General features: G+C 53.0%; 1 protein-coding gene across 1 annotated transcript in view; it reads right to left on the reverse strand.

The window, feature by feature from the left end:
• The window catches only part of LOC135050399 (immunoglobulin superfamily member 3-like), a 100,479-nt gene extending 82,393 nt beyond the window's left edge, over window positions 1-18,086 (reverse strand). Inside the window, exons 1-3 of the mRNA XM_063956886.1 lie at window positions 18,019-18,086; window positions 9,194-9,571; window positions 6,952-7,359 (exon numbers count right to left, since the gene is read on the reverse strand). Of these exons, the coding sequence (XP_063812956.1) occupies window positions 6,952-7,359; window positions 9,194-9,571; window positions 18,019-18,061 (829 nt within the window). The 5' untranslated portion in view covers window positions 18,062-18,086. The remainder of the gene's footprint in view (window positions 1-6,951; window positions 7,360-9,193; window positions 9,572-18,018) is intronic.
• Between the last annotated feature and the right edge of the window lie 497 nt (window positions 18,087-18,583).

The following is an 18,583-nucleotide window of genomic DNA, read 5'->3' on the forward strand; positions in this document are numbered from 1 at the left end:
CAGAACACACTTACCCCCCCATACCTTACACCCGGGCCTTACCCGAAACACCCTCACAGAACACACTTACCCCCCCCCCCCCATACCTTACTCCCGGGCCTTACCCGAAACACCCTCACAGTACATACTTACCCCCCCCCATACCTTACACCCGGGCCTCACCTGAAACACCCTCACAGAACACACTTACCCCCCCATACCTTACACCCGGGCCTTACCCGAAACACCCTCACAGTACATACTTACCCCCCCCCCCCATACCTTACACCCGGGCCTCACCTGAAACACCCTCACAGAACACACTTACCCCCCCCCCATACCTTACACCCGGCCTTACCCGAAACACCCTCACAGTATACACTTAAATACCTCAACCCACCCACATACCTTATACCAGGGCCTTACCTGAAACACCCTCACAGTACACACTTATGCCCCCCAATACCTTACACCCGGGCCTTACCTGAAACACCCTCACAGTACACACTTATCCCCCACCCATACCTTACACCCGGGCCTTACCTGAAGCACCCTCAAAGTACACACTTACCCCCCCCCCATACCTTACACCCGGGCCTTACCTGAAACACCCTCACAGTACACACTTATGCCCCCCAATACCTTACACCTGGGCCTTGCCTGAAACACCCTCACAGTACACACATACACCCCCCCCCCCAACATACCTTACACCCGGGCCTTACCTGAAACACCCTCACAGTACACACTTATGCCCCCCAATACCTTACACCCGGGCCTTGCCTGAAACACCCTCACAGTACACACTTACCCCACCCCCCATACCTTACACCCGGGCCTCACCTGAAACACCCTCACAGAACACACTTACCCCTCCCCATACCTTACACCCGGCCTTACCCGAAACACCCTCACAGTACACTCTTACCCCACCCCCCATACCTTACACCCGGGCCTTACCCGAAACACCCTCACAGTATACACTTAAATACCTCAACCCACCCACATACCTTATACCAGGGCCTTACCCAAAACAATACCAGTGGCAGGAGTATAGGAAGTGTTCTGTGCATGGCACCAAATGTGACAGCATCTGCTACTGTACATCCATACATACAGCTTATCCATGTACTCTAGTCAGTGACTACACACTTACCCTACCTGGCTGTCACCCTCACACCACACACTTACCCCCCATGGCTGTCACCCTCACACTACACACATACCTCCCACAGTATACACTTAACCCCCACGGCTGTCAGCCTCACACTACACACTTACACCCCCCCCCCCCCACGGCTTATACCCTCACACTGCACACTTACCCCCCCAGCTGTTACCCTCACACTACACACTTACCCCCCCCCCCCATGGCTTACACCCCCACACTACACACTTACCCCCCCACGGCTTACACACCCACACTACACACTTACCCCCCCACGGCTTACACACCCACACTACACACTTACCCCCCCACGGCTTACACACCCACACTACACACTTACCCCCCCACGGCTTACACCCTCACACTACACACTAATCCCCCACAGCTGTCACCCTCAGAGTACACACTTACCCCACACAGCTGTCACCCTCAGAGTACACACTTACCCCACACGGCTTACACCCTCACACTACACACTTACCCCCCCACGGCTTACACCCCCACACTACACACCCATGGCTTACACCCCCACACTACACACTTACACTCCCCCCCCTTTCCCTGGGTGTTACCCTCACACTACACACATACCTCCCACAGGAGTAAAAAGAAAAGGTACAATCTCACTGTTTGCGCTCCAAATGTCCCTTTACTTGGATAATCCTCACATCGATGATAAGTACATAAAACAGAAAATAAAACACAATATAGTGTAATACTGTTGGTAAATAAAAGTTCTTCTCCCCTGTGCAGCGGAGATAATAAGTGATGGAAAAAAAGTCCCAGTAGAGATCAGACGTCCACCTTCTTATGGGATCACCCGAAATGATGTGATGATATCTTAACAATGGGTTCTTACATGTATGCTTACTTGTAAAAGTATGGTAGAACACACGTAAAGGTTTCTTTAGAGGAGGTATTTCTTCCATTCTCTTTAAGCCATATAATATGGATGGATACCACTCATGGAAAATGTAATGTGGAATTAAAAGAGGGGAAGCCAAGTTAGGGCAAAGAAAACCCCTTTTATTTTTTAAAAAGATACAAACAAACAACCAATCGTACCCAGAGTGGGAAACAGAGATGGATTTCAGCTGACAAAGTTACATCCGGATATAACAAGGTCATATGCTCCCCTCAATGAATACACTGGTAAAGGATTTCAAAATAACACTGTGTCGACGCGTTTCGACGCTCTGCGGCGTCTTTATCAAGATAAAACAGTGTATTTCACACTGGTGTGCAGCATCTCCTGTCTAGTATCTTTTTAAAAAATAAAAGGGGTTTTCTTTGCCCTAACTTGGCTTCCCCTCTTTTAATTCCACATTACATTTTCCATGAGTGGTATCCATCCATATTATATGGCTTAAAGAGAATGGAAGAAATACCTCCTCTAAAGAAACCTTTACGTGTGTTCTACCATACTTTTACAAGTAAGCATACATGTAAAAACCCATTGTTAAGATATCATCACATCATTTCGGGTGATCCCATAAGAAGGTGGACGTCTGATCTCTACTGGGACTTTTTTTCCATCACTTATTATCTCCGCTGCACAGGGGAGAAGAACTTTTATTTACCAACAGTATTACACTATATTGTGTTTTATTTTCTGTTTTATGTACTTATCATCGATGTGAGGATTATCCAAGTGAAGGGACATTTGGAGCGCAAACAGTGAGATTGTACCTTTTCTTTTTACTCCATTGTTTGTATAGGTTGGTGATCTATCAGGTATTATCCATTTGCTGCTCCTTGGCTGCGCCTCAAAGAGGAATCTTTTCTTGTTGCTGTTGTATTTTCACATACCTCCCACAGTATACACTTAACCCCCACGGCTGTCACCCTCACACTACACACTTACCCCCCACAGCTGTCATCCTCAGAGTACACACTTACCCCACACGGCTTACACCCTCACACTACACACTTACCCCCCATGGCTGACACATTACACTACACACATACCCCCCACGGCTGTCATCCTCACACTACACACTTATTACCTCCCACTACACACTTACCCCCCACGGCTGTACCCTCACACTACACACTTACCCCCCACAGTATACACTTAACCCCCACGGCTGTCAGCCTCACACTACACACTTACACCCCCCCCCCCCCACGGCTTATACCCTCACACTGCACACTTACCCCCCCAGCTGTTACCCTCACACTACACACTTACCCCCCCCATGGCTTACACCCCCACACTACACACTTACCCCCCCACGGCTTACACACCCACACTACACACTTACCCCCCCACGGCTTACACACCCACACTACACACTTACCCCCCCACGGCTTACACACCCACACTACACACTTACGCCCCACGGCTGACACCCTCACAGTACACACTTACCCCCCACAGCTGTCACCCTCACAGTACACACTTACCCCCCACAGCTGTCACCCGAACACTACACACTTACCCCCCACGCCTGACACGCCTGACAACCTCACACTACACACTTACCCCCCACGGCTGACACCCTCACAGTACACCCTTACCCCCCACAGCTGTCACCCTCACACTACACACTTACCCCCCACAGCTGTCACCCTCACACTACACACTTACCCCCCACGGCTGACACCCTCACAGTACACCCTTACCCCCCACAGCTGTCACCCTCACACTACACACTTACCCCCCACAGCTGTCACCCTCACACTACACACTTACCCCCCACGGCTGTCACCCTCACACTACACACTTACCCCCCACGGCTGACACCCTCACAGTACACCCTTACCCCCCACAGCTGTCACCCTCACACTACACACTTACCCCCCACAGCTGTCACCCTCACACTACACACTTACCCCCCACAGCCGGCACCCTCACACTACACACTTACCCCCCACAGCTGGCACCCTCATACTACACAGTTACCCCCCACGCCTGACACCCTCACACTACACACTTACCCCCCACAGCTGACACCCTCACACTACACACTTACGCCCCACGGCTGACACCCTCACAGTGCACACTTACCCCCCACAGCTGTCACCCTCACAGTACACACTTACCCCCCACAGCTGTCACCCTCACACTACACACTTACCCCCCACGGCTGTCACCCTCACAGTACACCCTTACCCCCCACAGCTGTCACCCTCACACTACACACTTACCCCCCACAGCTGTCACCCTCACACTACACACTTACCCCCCACAGCTGGCACCCTCATACTACACAGTTACCCCCCACGCCTGACACCCTCACACTACACACTTACCCCCTCACAGTGCACACTTACCCCCCACGGCTGACACCCTCACACTACACACTTACCCCCCACAGCTGACACCCTCACACTATACACTTACCCCTCACGGCTGACACCCTCACACTACACACTTACCCCCCAGGGCTGACATCCTCACACTACACACTTACCCCCCACAGCTGACACCCTCACACTACACACTTACCCCCCACGGCTGACACCCTCACAGTACACACTTACCCCCCACAGCTGACACCCTCACACTACACACTTACCCCCCACGGCTGACACCCTCACACTACACACTTACCCCCCACGGCTGACACCCTCACACTACACACTTACCCCCCACAGCTGACACCCTCACACTACACACTTACCCCCCATGGCTGACACCCTCACACTACACACTTACCCCCCACGGCTGACACCCTCACAGTACACACTTACCCCCCACAGCTGACACCCTCACACTACACACTTACCCCCCACGGCTGACACCCTCACACTACACACTTACCCCCCACGGCTGACACCCTCACACTACACACTTACCCCCCACAGCTGACACCCTCACACTACACACTTACCCCCCATGGCTGACACCCTCACACTACACACTTACCCCCCACGGCTGACACCCTCACACTACGCACTAACGCCCCACGGCTGACACCCTCACAGTACACACTTACCCCCCACAGCTGTCACCCTCACAGTACACACTTACCCCCCACAGCTGTCACCCTCACACTACACACTTACCCCCCACGGCTGTCACCCTCACACTACACACTTACCCCCCACGGCTGACACCCTCACAGTACACCCTTACCCCCCACAGCTGTCACCCTCACACTACACACTTACCCCCGACAGCTGTCACCCTCACACTACACACTTACCCCCCACAGCTGGCACCCTCACACTACACACTTACCCCCCACAGCTGACACCCTCACAGTACACACTTACCCCCCACGGCTGACACCCTCACACTACACACTTACCCCTCACGGCTGACACCCTCACAGTACACACTTACCCCCCACAGCTGACACCCTCACACTACACACTTACCCCCCACAGCTGACACCCTCACACTACACACTTACCCCCCATGGCTGACACCCTCACACTACACACTTACCCCCCACGGCTGACACCCTCACAGTACACACTTACCCCCCACAGCTGTCACCCTCACAGTACACACTTACCCCCCACAGCTGTCACCCTCACACTACACACTTACCCCCCACGGCTGTCACCCTCACACTACACACTTACCCCCCACGGCTGACACCCTCACAGTACACCCTTACCCCCCACAGCTGTCACCCTCACACTACACACTTACCCCCGACAGCTGTCACCCTCACACTACACACTTACCCCCCACAGCTGGCACCCTCACACTACACACTTACCCCCCACAGCTGACACCCTCACAGTACACACTTACCCCCCACGGCTGACACCCTCACACTACACACTTACCCCCGACAGCTGACACCCTCACACTATACACTTACCCCTCACGGCTGACACCCTCACAGTACACACTTACCCCCCACAGCTGACACCCTCACACTACACACTTACCCCCCACAGCTGACACCCTCACACTACACACTTACCCCCCACGGCTGACACCCTCACAGTACACACTTACCCCCCACAGCTGACACCCTCACACTACACACTTACCCCCCACGGCTGACACCCTCACACTACACACTTACCCCCCACGGCTGACACCCTCACGCTACACACTTACCCCCCACAGCTGACACCCTCACACTACACACTTACTCCCCATGGCTGACACCCTCACACTACACACTTACCCCCCCACGGCTGACACCCTCACACTACACACTTATGCCCCACGGCTGACACCCTCACAGTACACACTTACCCCCCACAGCTGTCACCCTCACAGTACACACTTACCCCCCACAGCTGTCACCCTCACACTTACCCCCCACAGCTGTCACCCTCACACTACACACTTACCCCCCACAGCTGTCACCCTCACAGTACACACTTACCCCCCACAGCTGTCACCCTCACACTTACCCCCCACGGCTGTCACCCTCACACTACACACTTACCCCCCACGGCTGACACCCTCACAGTACACCCTTACCCACCACAGCTGTCACCCTCACACTACACACTTACCCCCCACAGCTGACACCCTCATACTACACAGTTACCCCCCACGCCTGACACCCTCACACTACACACTTACCCCCTCACAGTGCACACTTACCCCCCACGGCTGACACCCTCACACTACACACTTACCCCCCACAGCTGACACCCTCACACTATACACTTACCCCTCACGGCTGACACCCTCACACTACACACTTACCCCCCACGGCTGACACCCTCACACTACACACTTACCCCCCACAGCTGACACCCTCACACTACACACTTACCCCCCACAGCTGACACCCTCACACTACACACTTACCCCCCACAGCTGACACCCTCACACTACACACTTACCCCCCACAGCTGACACCCTCACACTACACACTTACCCCCCACAGCTGACACCCTCACACTGACTTTCTCTGACTGCTTCTCTGTGATTTTTGTCCATGTTCCATCAGGATCCTGAATCCACTCAGATCCCTGGCAGTAGATCTCCCCCTGGTCTGACAAGCGGAGTGCTCGGATGGTCAGTGTGTAGGTGGCATCACCCAGCTTGTCCATCCGGATATCTCCTGAGGTGAATCTCTCCAGGTAGCCCGCTCCGGGAAGCAGAACAAAGTCCCGGGATAGGGACAGGATCTCAGAGTCCTGGTCAGTGGTGAGGAGCCAGGTGACTGAGACATGGGTGTGCTGGGTGGAGGCCTTAGATACCTGACAGGTGAGTTCCAAAGAGGCTCCCTCCATCTTCTCCAGGGTCTGGTGGACCATTGTGACCTTCAGAGTGTCCGGCAGGACTGGAAGGAAGAGGGACAGCATTAGACAAGCAGCACCTACACCTGCTATGGGCTGAGGCCATCTGAGTAACCGCCTCTTGCCTTGGGGCCAAATAGGGTGGTAGTCAAAAGGTCGACTATAACAACGTCAACCTTAATAATATCGACACTACAATGTCGACAGGCAACATGTCAACAGCCGCAATGTCAACATTAGGGTTAGGGTTTGGGGGGGGAGGTTAGAGTTAGACTGTGAGGAGGGGGTAGTTAGGATTAAGGTGCCCACAGACAGAGTGACGGGACCCAGCAATGACAAGCAACGGCGGGGTGGGGGGAGCGGTGCCGGGCTGCATATGGCATCATGGCATCATTCGTCACCTCCTCAGATCGTTCTGCATGTTCAAGTGATAAATGACCCGGGGCTGCGCATATTGCGTCCTTGACATGCCCCCACACAGGCTGTTTTTACACAATGTGTTGTTCCAATTGGTCGGAAATGCCCACATCGTGTAAAACATCTTCCCATGTGCGGGCACCTTCAGGCTGCGGAGGGGACGTTAGGGGAAACATACACCAGACGATCAGAGGTATTACCCAGGGGTGATGGTCACATGACCGCCAGGACCTAGAAGATGCCACCAGAAGGTAAGTCACCGCTGGGCCACCAGGATGGCATTCTGACATTATTTATTTATTACCAGTTATTTATATAGCGCACACATATTCCACGGTGCTGTACAGAGAGAATATTTGGTCATTCACATCTTTCCCTGCCCCAGAGGAGCTTATAATCTATATTCCCTACCACAGGGGTGGCCAACCAGTCAGAGGCAAAGAGCCAGAAAAGATCTGTAGTCAAGAGCAAGAGCCACTATCATGCGCGCAAATGTGGGGGCGTGGCCTAGTTGTCACAAAGCCACATCTCATTTTTATGTGCATGTCCAAAAAATGGGTGCCTCCACAGTGCCAGATACATATATGCCCCCAATGCCAGATACGCATGTCCCCACAGTGCCGGCTATGCCCCCAGGTCCAGATATGCCCCCAGTGCCAGCTATGCCCCCAGTCCCTGCTACACATGTCCCCACAGTGCTCACCAGCCACCCCCGCGCCCCGCTCACCGCGCTGCTGCTGCTCACTCTCCGGCGGCAGTGTCTCTCTTCAATTAGGTGCCAGTCCTTGAACCATTCAAAGCTTGCGGTCTGGCAGCCAATCAGGAGCCTTAGCTGCCGGTCCGCGAGCTCTGATAAGTTCACGGGCCGGCGCCGAATTGAAGAGAGACACCGTCGCCGGAGAGGTGTGCGTGTGTCTGGGGGCAGCGGTGGCCAGGAGCCGACCGAGCCGCATGCGGCGGATGAAAGAGCCGCGGGTTGGCCACCGCTGCCCTGCCACATGCACACATTCATGTTAGGGTTCATTTTGTAGCGATCCAATTAACCGAGCAGTATACTTTTGGATTGTGGGAGAAACCGGAGGAGAACCACATAAAGTAAGGGGAGAATATATAAACTCCACACAGGGCCATGGTGGGAATGGAACCCATGACCTCAGTGCTGTGAGGGAGTAATGCTAACCACTACACCATCCATGCTGTCTACATGATAAATGTCAACATTTTGTGCCCAACCTGCAGGAATGATCCCTGGCACTATGGACCCTGATCAGGAGGAGTCTGCGACTGCTTCTATCCCATGCTGACCGTCCCGCCCACTGGCTGCTACCGCAATTTCATTGTGGTCGCAGCAACCCCCTACCTCCGCAGCGTTCACCGCTGACATATTTTCCATCGCCGCCTCGCCCCCATATGTGTATAAACGCTACAGAATGATTCTCTGCGCTCCCCCTGGCATCTTACCATTCAGGTTCATCTTGGCGCTGTAGCTGCCGTGGTAGGTGGGGTCAGTGTTGGGCGTGTGACATTCGTACTCTCCGGCGTCCCGTTCCTCCAGCTGGCGGATGTGCAGCAGCGTGTGGTCGCCGGACACTCTCTCCACAGATATGTCCCCGCTACGTACCCGCTGGCTGTAGATGGCGTAGGAGAAGGCGGGGTCGCCGGTGGCCACCACCTGCACCTCTCTGTCAGGGGCGGACGGCAGGTAGATGGAGTAGAGGAAGTTCTGCTCGGATGGGCCCTGGTAGCCCCGCACCTTGCACCAGAGAGTGATGTGAGAGCCCACGGTACGGTACAGGGGCCCCTGCTGGATGATGACCTGACGCTGGGCCCAGGACACACCTGCGGGGAAGACACACAGACAATTAATGACAGTGACACACACAAGATGCACAATACACTCCCTGCGGCCTGGTCCAATGAAATGTTCTACAGAGGCGTCCTCAGTCATCAATCTTTTCTGCACCGTATGGCGCGACTTGGACGCTCCGACCAGCGCACATATATTATATCTTAGTATAGCGTCCGCTTTGCCGCATACAACGTCACAGTGTACTGGGTGCTGAGGGTTTGTGTGTTTGTTGCCATGGCATTGGTATAAAGTGACAGATTTAGCACAGCGCTGAGTACTGTATGGCACGGACAGAAGGATCTGAGGAAGCTACATCCACAGAAGATCTGCGGTTACTTCTCCAAGATGTTTGGAATAACCTCCTGCCGAGTTCCTTCAAAAACTGTGTGCAAGTGTACCTAGGAGAACTGATGTGATTTAGATTTCTCTTCTGTTCAGTCACTTTGCATTTTGTTAATTGATAAAAATAATAAGATTTTACTCACCGGTAAATCTATTTCTCGTAGTCCGTAGTGGATGCCGAGGACTCCGTAAGGACCATGGGGAATAGCGGCTCCGCAGGAGACTGGGCACAGCTAAGAAAGAATTAGGACTACCTGGTGTGCACTGGCTCCTCCCACTATGACCCTCCTCCAGACCTCAGTTAGGATACTGTGCCCGGAAGAGCTGACACAATAAGGAAAGGATTTTGAATCCCGGGTAAGACTCATACCAGCCACACCAATCACACCGTATAACTCGTGATACTATACCCAGTTAACAGTATGATAACAACTGAGCCTCTCAACAGATGGCTCAACAATAACCCTTTAGTTAAGCAATAACTATATACAAGTATTGCAGACAGTCCGCACTTGGGACGGGCGCCCAGCATCCACTACGGACTACGAGAAATAGATTTACCGGTGAGTAAAATCTTATTTTCTCTAACGTCCTAGTGGATGCTGGGGACTCCGTAAGGACCATGGGGATTATACCAAAGCTCCCAAACGGGCGGGAGAGTGCGGATGACTCTGCAGCACCGAATGAGAGAACTCAAGGTCCTCCTCAGCCAGGGTATCAAATTTGTAGAATTTTGCAAACGTGTTTGCCCCTGACCAAGTAGCAGCTCGGCAAAGTTGTATAGCCGAGACCCCTCGGGCAGCCGCCCAAGAAGAGCCCACTTTCCTCGTGGAATGGGCTTTTACATATTTAGGCTGCGGCAGGCCAGCCACAGAATGCGCAAGCTGAATTGTGCTACAAATCCAGCGAGCAATAGTCTGCTTTGAAGCAGGAGCACCCATCTTGTTTGGTGCATACAGGATAAATAGCGAGTCAGTCTTCCTGACTCCAGCCGTCCTGGAAACATAAATTTTCAAGGCCTTGACTACGTCCAGTAACTTGGAGTCCTCCAAGTCCCTAGTAGCCGCAGGCACCACGATAGGTTGGTTCAAGTGAAAAGCTGATACCACCTTAGGAAGAAACTGGGGACTAGTCCTCAATTCTGCCCTATCCATATGGAAAATCAAATAGGGGCTCTTGCATGACAAAGACGCCAATTCTGCCACCCGCCTTGCCGAAGCCAAGGCCAAAAGCATGACCACTTTCCACGTGAGATATTTTAAATCCACGGTTTTGAGTGGCTAAAACCAATGTGACTTTAGGAAACCCAACACCACGTTGAGGTCCCACGGTACCACTGGAGGCACAAAAGGAGGCTGAATATGCAGCACTCCCTTGACAAATGTCTGAACTTCAGGCAGTGAAGCCAGTTCCATTTTGGAAGAAAATCGATAGAGCCGAAATCTGGACCTTAATGGAACCCAATTGTAGGCCCATAGTCACCTCTGACTGTAGGAAGTGCAGAAATCGACCTAGCTGAAATTTCTCCTTTGGGGCCTTCCTGGCCTCACAGTACGCAACATATTTCCGCCCTATGCGGTGATAATGGTTAGCGTTCACTTCTTTCCTAGCTTTAAATAGCGTAGGGATAACTTCCTCCGGAATTCCCTTTTCCTTCAGGATCCAGCGTTCAACCGCCATGCCGTCAACGCAGCCGCGGTACGTCTTGAAACAGACAGGCCCCCTGCTGCAGCAGATCCTGTCTGAGCGGCAGAGGCAATAGGTCCTCTGAGATCATTTCTTGGAGTTCTGGTTACCAAGCTCTTCTTGGCCAACCCGGAACAATGAGTATAGTTCTTACTCCTCTCCTTCTTATTATTCTCATTACCCTGGGTAAGAGAGGCAGAGAAGGGAACACATACACCGACTGGTACACCCACGGTGTTACCAGAGCGTTCCCAGCTATCGCCTGAGGGTCCTTGACCTGGCGCAATATCTTTGTAACTTTTAGTTGAGGCGGGACGCCATCATGTCCACCTGTGGCCTTTCCCAACGGTGTACAATCATTTGGAAGACTTCTGGATGAAGTCCCCACTCCTCCGGGTGGAGGTCGTGTCTTCTGAGAAAGTCTGCTTCTCAGTTGTCCACTCCGGGAATGAACACTGCTTACAGTGCTAACACATGATTTTCCGCCCATCGGAGAATCCTTGTGGCTTCTGCCATCGCCATCCTGCTTCTTGTGCAGCCCTGTTGTGTACATGAGCGACCGCCGTGATGTTGTCTGACTGGATCAGCACCGGCCGGTGTTGAAGCAGGGGTCTAGCCTGACTTAGGGCATTGTAAATGGCCCTTAGTTCCAGAATATTTATGTGTAGGGAAGTCTCCTGACTTTTCCATAGCCTTGGAAGTTTCTTCCCTGTGTGACTGCCCCCCAGCCTCGAAGGCTGGCATCCGTGGTCACCAGGACCCAGTCCTGTATGCCGAATCTGCGGCCCCCTAGAAGATGAGCACTCTGCAGCCACCACAACAACGACACCCTGGCCCTTGGAGACAGGGTTATCCGCCGATGCATCTGAAGATGCGACCCGGACCACATGTCCAACAGATCCCACTGGAAAATCCTTGAATGGGACCTGGCGAATGGAATTTCTTCGTAAGAAGCTACCATCCTTCCCAGGGCTCGCGTGCATTGATGCACCGACACCTGTATACGTATTAGGAGGTCTCTGTCTAGAGACGACAACTCCTTGGACTTCTCCTCCGGGAGAAACCCTTTTTATCCTGTTCTGTGTCCAGAACCATACTCAGGAACAGTAGACGCGTCGTAGGAACCAGCTGCGACTTTGGAATATTCAGAATTCAGCCGTGCTGTTGTAGCACTTCCCGAGATAGTGCTACTCCGCCGAACAACTGCTCCCTGGACCTCGCCTTTATAAGGAGATCGTCCAAGTACGGGATAATTATTTCGGCCATTACCTTGGTAAATACCTCATTGCCGGGGACAGACCAACGGCAACGTCTGGAATTGGTAATGACAATCCTGTACCACAATTTTTAGGTACTCCTGGTGAAAAGGGTAAATAGGGACATGCAGGTAAGCATCCTTGATGTCCAGTGATACCATCCAGGCTTGCAATAATCGCCCTGAGCGATTCCATTTCGAACTTGAACCTTCGTATATAAGTGTTCAAGGCTTTCAATTTTAGAATGGGTCTCACCGAACCGTCTGGTTTCGGTACCACAACATTTTGGAATAGTAACCCCGGCCTTGTTGAAGGAGGGGTACCTAGATTTCACCTGCTGGAAGTGCAGCTTGTGAATTGCCGCCAGTACTACCTTTCTCCGAGGGCAGCAGGCAAGGCTGAGGTGAGGTAACGGCGAGGGGGAGTCGCCTCGAACTCCAGCCTGTATCCCTGTGATACTATTTGCAGAACCTAGGGATCCACCTGTGGGCAAACCCACTGGTCCCTGAAGTTCCCGAGACGCGCCCCTACCACACCTGTCTCCACCTGTGGAGCCCCAACGTCAAGCGGTGGACTCAGAGGAAGCGGGGGAAGATTTTTGATCCTGGGAACTGGCTGCTGGTGCAGCTTTTTCCTTCTTCCCTTGTCTCTGTGCAGAAAGGAAGCGCCTTTGACCCGCTTGCTTTTCTGAAGCTGAAAGGACTGTACCTGAAAATACGGTGCTTTCTTAGGCTGTGAGGAAACCTGAGGTAAAAAAATTTTTCTTCCCAGCTGTTGCTGTGGATACGAGGTCCCAGAGACCATCCCCAACAATTCCTCACCCTTATAAGGCAGAATCTCCATGTGCCTTTTATAGGCAGCATCACCTGTCCACTGCCGGGTTTCTAATACCCTCCTGGCAGAATGGACATTGCATTAATTCTGGATGCCAGCCGGCAAATATCCCTCTGTGCATCCTTTATATATAAGACAACGTCTTTAATATGCTCTATGTTAGCAAACTATTTTCCCTGTCCTAGAGTATTAATATTATCTGACAGGGTATCAGACCACGCTGCAGCAGCACTATTTATGCTGAGGCGATTGCAGGTCTCAGTATATAACCTGAGTGTGTATATACAGACTTCAGGATAGTCTCCTGCTTTTTATCAGCAGGCTCCTTCAAGGTGGCCGTATCCTAAGACGGCAGTGCCACCTTTTTTGACAAACGTGTGAGCGCCTTATCCACCCTAAGGGATATCTCCCAACGTGACCTATCCTCTGGCGGGAAAGGGTACGCCATCAGTAACTTTTTAGAAATTACCAGTTTCTTATCGGGGGAACCCACGCTACTTTACACACTTCATTCATTCATCTGATGGGGGAACAAAACACTGGCTGCTTTTTCTCCCCAAAAATAAAACCCCTTTTATGTGGTACTTGGGTTCATGTCAGAAATGCGTAACACATTTTTTATTGCCGAGATCATGTAACGGATGTTCCTAGTGGATTGTGTATATGTCTCAATCTCGTCGACACTGGAGTCAGACTCCGTGTCGACATCTGTGTCTGCCATCTGAGGTAACGGGCGCTTTTTTGAGCCCCTGATGGCCTTTGAGATGCCTGGGCAGGCGCGGGCTGAGAAGCCGGCTGTCCCACAGCTGTTTTACGTCATCCAGCCTTGTAAAGGAGTTGACATTGTCGTTTAATACCTTCCACCTATCCATCCACTCTGGTGTCGGCCCCACAGGGGACGACATCCCATTTATCGGCCTCTGCTCCACCTCCACGTAACCTTCCTCATCCCACATGTCGACACAGCCGTACCGACACACCGCACACACACAGGGAATGTTCTGACTGAGGACAGGACCCCACAAAGTCCTTTGGGGAGACAGAGAGAGAGTATGCCAGCACACACCAGAGCGCTATATAATGCAGGGATTAACACTATAACTGAGTGATTTTTCCCCCAATAGCTGCTTGTATAACAATATTGCACCTAAATTTTGTGCCCCCCCCCCCCTCTCTTTTTAACCCTTTGAGCCCGAAAACTACAGGGGAGAGCCTGGGGAGCTGTCTTCCAGGTGCACTGTGAAGAGAAAATGGCGCCAGTGTGCTGAGGGAGATAGCTCCGCCCCTTTTTCGCAGACTTTTCTCCCGCTTTTTTATAGATTCTGGCAGGGGTATTTATCACATATATAGCCACTGGGGCTATATATTGTGATATATTTGCCAGCCAAGGTGTATTTATTGCTTCTCAGGGCGCCCCCCCCCCCCCCCCCAGCGCCCTCAGTGACCGGAGTGTGAAGTGTGTATGAGGAGCAATGGCGCACAGCTGCAGTGCTGTGCGCTACCTTGGTGAAGACTGATGTCTTCTGCCGCCGATTTTCCGGATTTCTTCTTGCTTCTGGCTCTGTAAGGGGGCCGGCGGCGCGGCTCCGGGACCGAACACCAATGGCCGGTTCCATGCGGTCGATCCCTCTGGAGCTAATGGTGTCCAGTAGCCTAAGAAGCCCAAGCTACCACCAGTTAGGTAGGTTCGCTTCATCTCCCCTTAGTCCCTCGCTGCAGTGAGTCTGTTGCCAGCAGATCTCACTGTAAAATAAAAAACCTAACATATACTTTCTTTCTAGGAGCTCAGGAGAGCCCCTAGTGTGCATCCAGCTCGGCCGGGCACAGGATTCTAACTGAAGTCTGGAGGAGGGTCATAGTGGGAGGAGCCAGTGCACACCAGGTAGTCCTAATTCTTTCTTAGCTGTGCCCAGTCTCCTGCGGAGCCGCTATTCCCCATGGTCCTTATGGAGTCCCCAGCATCCACTAGGACGTTAGAGAAAAACTATTAACACTTCTATTATTGGAAGCATTCTCACTGTGCAGCATTATTTCCACACCTGCCTAAAAGTGGTGGTGCCCCTATATCAGCAGAGCCCTGTGCCTCGCAGTCTCAGCCGCTAAAAGTGGTGGTGCCCCTATATCAGCAGAGCCCTGTGCCTCGCAGTCTCAGCCACTAAAAGTGGTGGTGCCCCTATATCAGCAGAGCCCTGTGCCTCGCAGTCTCAGCCACTAAGAGTGGTGGTGCCCCTATATCAGCAGAGCCCTGTGCCTCGCAGTCTCAGCCACTAAGAGTGGTGGTGCCCCTATATCAGCAGAGCCCTGTGCCTCGCAGTCTCAGCCACTAAGAGTGGTGGTGCCCCTATATCAGCAGAGCCCTGTGCCTCGCAGTCTCAGCCGCTAAAAGTGGTGGTGCCTCTATATCAGCAGAGCCCTGTGCCTCGCAGTCTCAGCCACTAAGAGTTGTGGTGCCCCTATATCAGCAGAGCCCTGTGCCTCGCAGTCTCAGCCGGTAAAAGTGGTGGTGCCCCTATATCAGCAGAGCCCTGTGCCTCGCAGTCTCAGCCACTAAGAGTGGTGGTGCCCCTATATCAGCAGAGCCCTGTGCCTCGCAGTCTCAGCCGCTAAAAGTGGTGGTGCCTCTATATCAGCAGAGCCCTGTGCCTCGCAGTCTCAACCGCTAAAAGTGGTGGTGCCACTATATCAGCAGAGCCCTGTGCCTCGCAGTCTCAGCCACTAAGAGTGGTGGTGCCCCTATATCAGCAGAGCCCTGTGCCTCGCAGTCTCAGCCACTAAGAGTGGTGGAGCCCCTATATCAGCAGAGCCCTGTGCCTCGCAGTCTCAGCCGCTAAAAGTGGTGGTGCCCCTATATCAGCAGAGCCCTGTGCCTCGCAGTCTCAGCCACTAAGAGTGGTGGTGCCCCTATATCAGCAGAGCCTTGTGCCTCGCAGTCTCAGCCGGTAAAAGTGGTGGTGCCCCTATATCAGCAGAGCACTGTGTCTCGCAGTCTCAGCCACTAAGAGTGGTGGTGCCCCTATATCAGCAGAGCCCTGTGCCTCGCAGTCTCAGCCGCTAAAAGTGGTGGTGCCTCTATATCAGCAGAGCCCTGTGCCTCGCAGTCTCAACCGCTAAAAGTGGTGGTGCCCCTATATCAGCAGAGCCCTGTGCCTCGCAGTCTCAGAAACTAAGAGTGGTGGTGCCCCTATATCAGCAGAGCCCTGTGCCTCGCAGTCTCAGCCGCTAAAAGTGGTGGTGCCCCTATATCAGCAGAGCCCTGTGCCTCGCAGTCTCAGCCACTAAGAGTGGTGGTGCCCCTATATCAGCAGAGCCCTGTGCCTCGCAGTCTCAGCCGCTAAAAGTGGTAGTGCCTCTATATCAGCAGAGCCCTGTGCCTCGCAGTCTCAACCGCTAAAAGTGGTGGTGCCCCTATATCAGCAGAGCCCTGTGCCTCGCAGTCTCAGCCACTAAGAGTTGTGGTGCCCCTATATCAGCAGAGCCCTGTGCCTCGCAGTCTCAGCCACTAAGAGTTGTGGTGCCCCTATATCAGCAGAGCCCTGTGCCTCGCAGTCTCAGCCACTAAAAGTGGTGGTGCCCCTATATCAGCAGAGCCCTGTGCCTCGCAGTCTCAGCCACTAAGAGTGGTGGTGCCCCTATATCAGCAGAGCCCTGTGCCTCGCAGTCTCAGCCACTAAGAGTGGTGGTGCCCCTATATCAGCAGAGCCCTGTGCCTCGCAGTCTCAGCCACTAAGAGTGATGGTGCCCCTATATCAGCAGAGCCCTGTGCCTCGCAGTCTCAGCCACTAAAAGTGGTGGTGCCCCTATATCAGCAGAGCCCTGTGCCTCGCAGTCTCAGCCACTAAGAGTGGTGGTGCCCCTATATCAGCACAGCCCTGTGCCTCGCAGTCTCAGCCACTAAGAGTGGTGGTGCCCCTATATCAGCAGAGCACTGTGCCTCGCAGTCTCAGCCACTAAGAGTGGTGGTGCCCCTATATCAGCAGAGCCCTGTGCCTCGCAGTCTCAGCCGCTAAAAGTGGTGGTGCCTCTATATCAGCAGAGCCCTGTGCCTCGCAGTCTCAGCCACTAAGATTGGTGGTGCCCCTATATCAGCAGAGCCCTGTGCCTCGCAGTCTCAGCCACTAAGAGTGGTGGTGCCCCTATATCAGCAGAGCCCTGTGCCTCGCAGTCTCAGCCAACGCTACACTGTACAGATCACTGACATTATATACAATATTTGGGCACCATGAAGCCTCAGCTTTCAGTATAAGTGCAGTATTATCACCTATATAATGCCATTCCCTATAGCGATATCTCCACAACATGAACAGACAATAGGGGCTTACCCAGGACGCTCAGCAACAGAAGCCCCCCAAACACAGGTGCCATGACATTCAGTGCGGATGAGGCGTGAGGCTCTGCAGTGTGTATGAGGCATTGTCAGACAGCAGGTTACAGCTTCCACTCTTGTGCACAGGAAACCACAGACTCGCAGGCAGACGGCTACACAGCAGAACTGTCCTCACACAGAGTCACACGCAACACAACTTACATCATGATCCGCACAACGCTCAGGCTTCTGCTGTGATGAAAGTCTGGGTGAGGGGGGTGATGGCGATCTAATGACGCCATGAAAAGCTGGACGTGGCAAATAATGGGGTTATTAAATCCCTAGGACTGTAATAGCATCACACTGCATACTCCGCCCAGTGCGCAGGCGAGGAACTACTCACTATGGCTTGTAAAATGCATTTAGCCAAAAGTTTTGTTCTAGCCTTTCCCAGTGGCGTTACCGCCCGGAGGCGCTCTCTACCTGTCCCAGCTCCATGAATTATACTGTCAGACAGGCTACAAACACCAGCCCAAGAGCACGCAGGAGGCCAGGAGGATAGGGCAACGCAGAACAGAACC

The sequence above is a fragment of the Pseudophryne corroboree genome, chromosome 2, assembly GCF_028390025.1.
Source record: "Pseudophryne corroboree isolate aPseCor3 chromosome 2, aPseCor3.hap2, whole genome shotgun sequence".
Lineage (NCBI taxonomy): Eukaryota > Metazoa > Chordata > Amphibia > Anura > Myobatrachidae > Pseudophryne > Pseudophryne corroboree.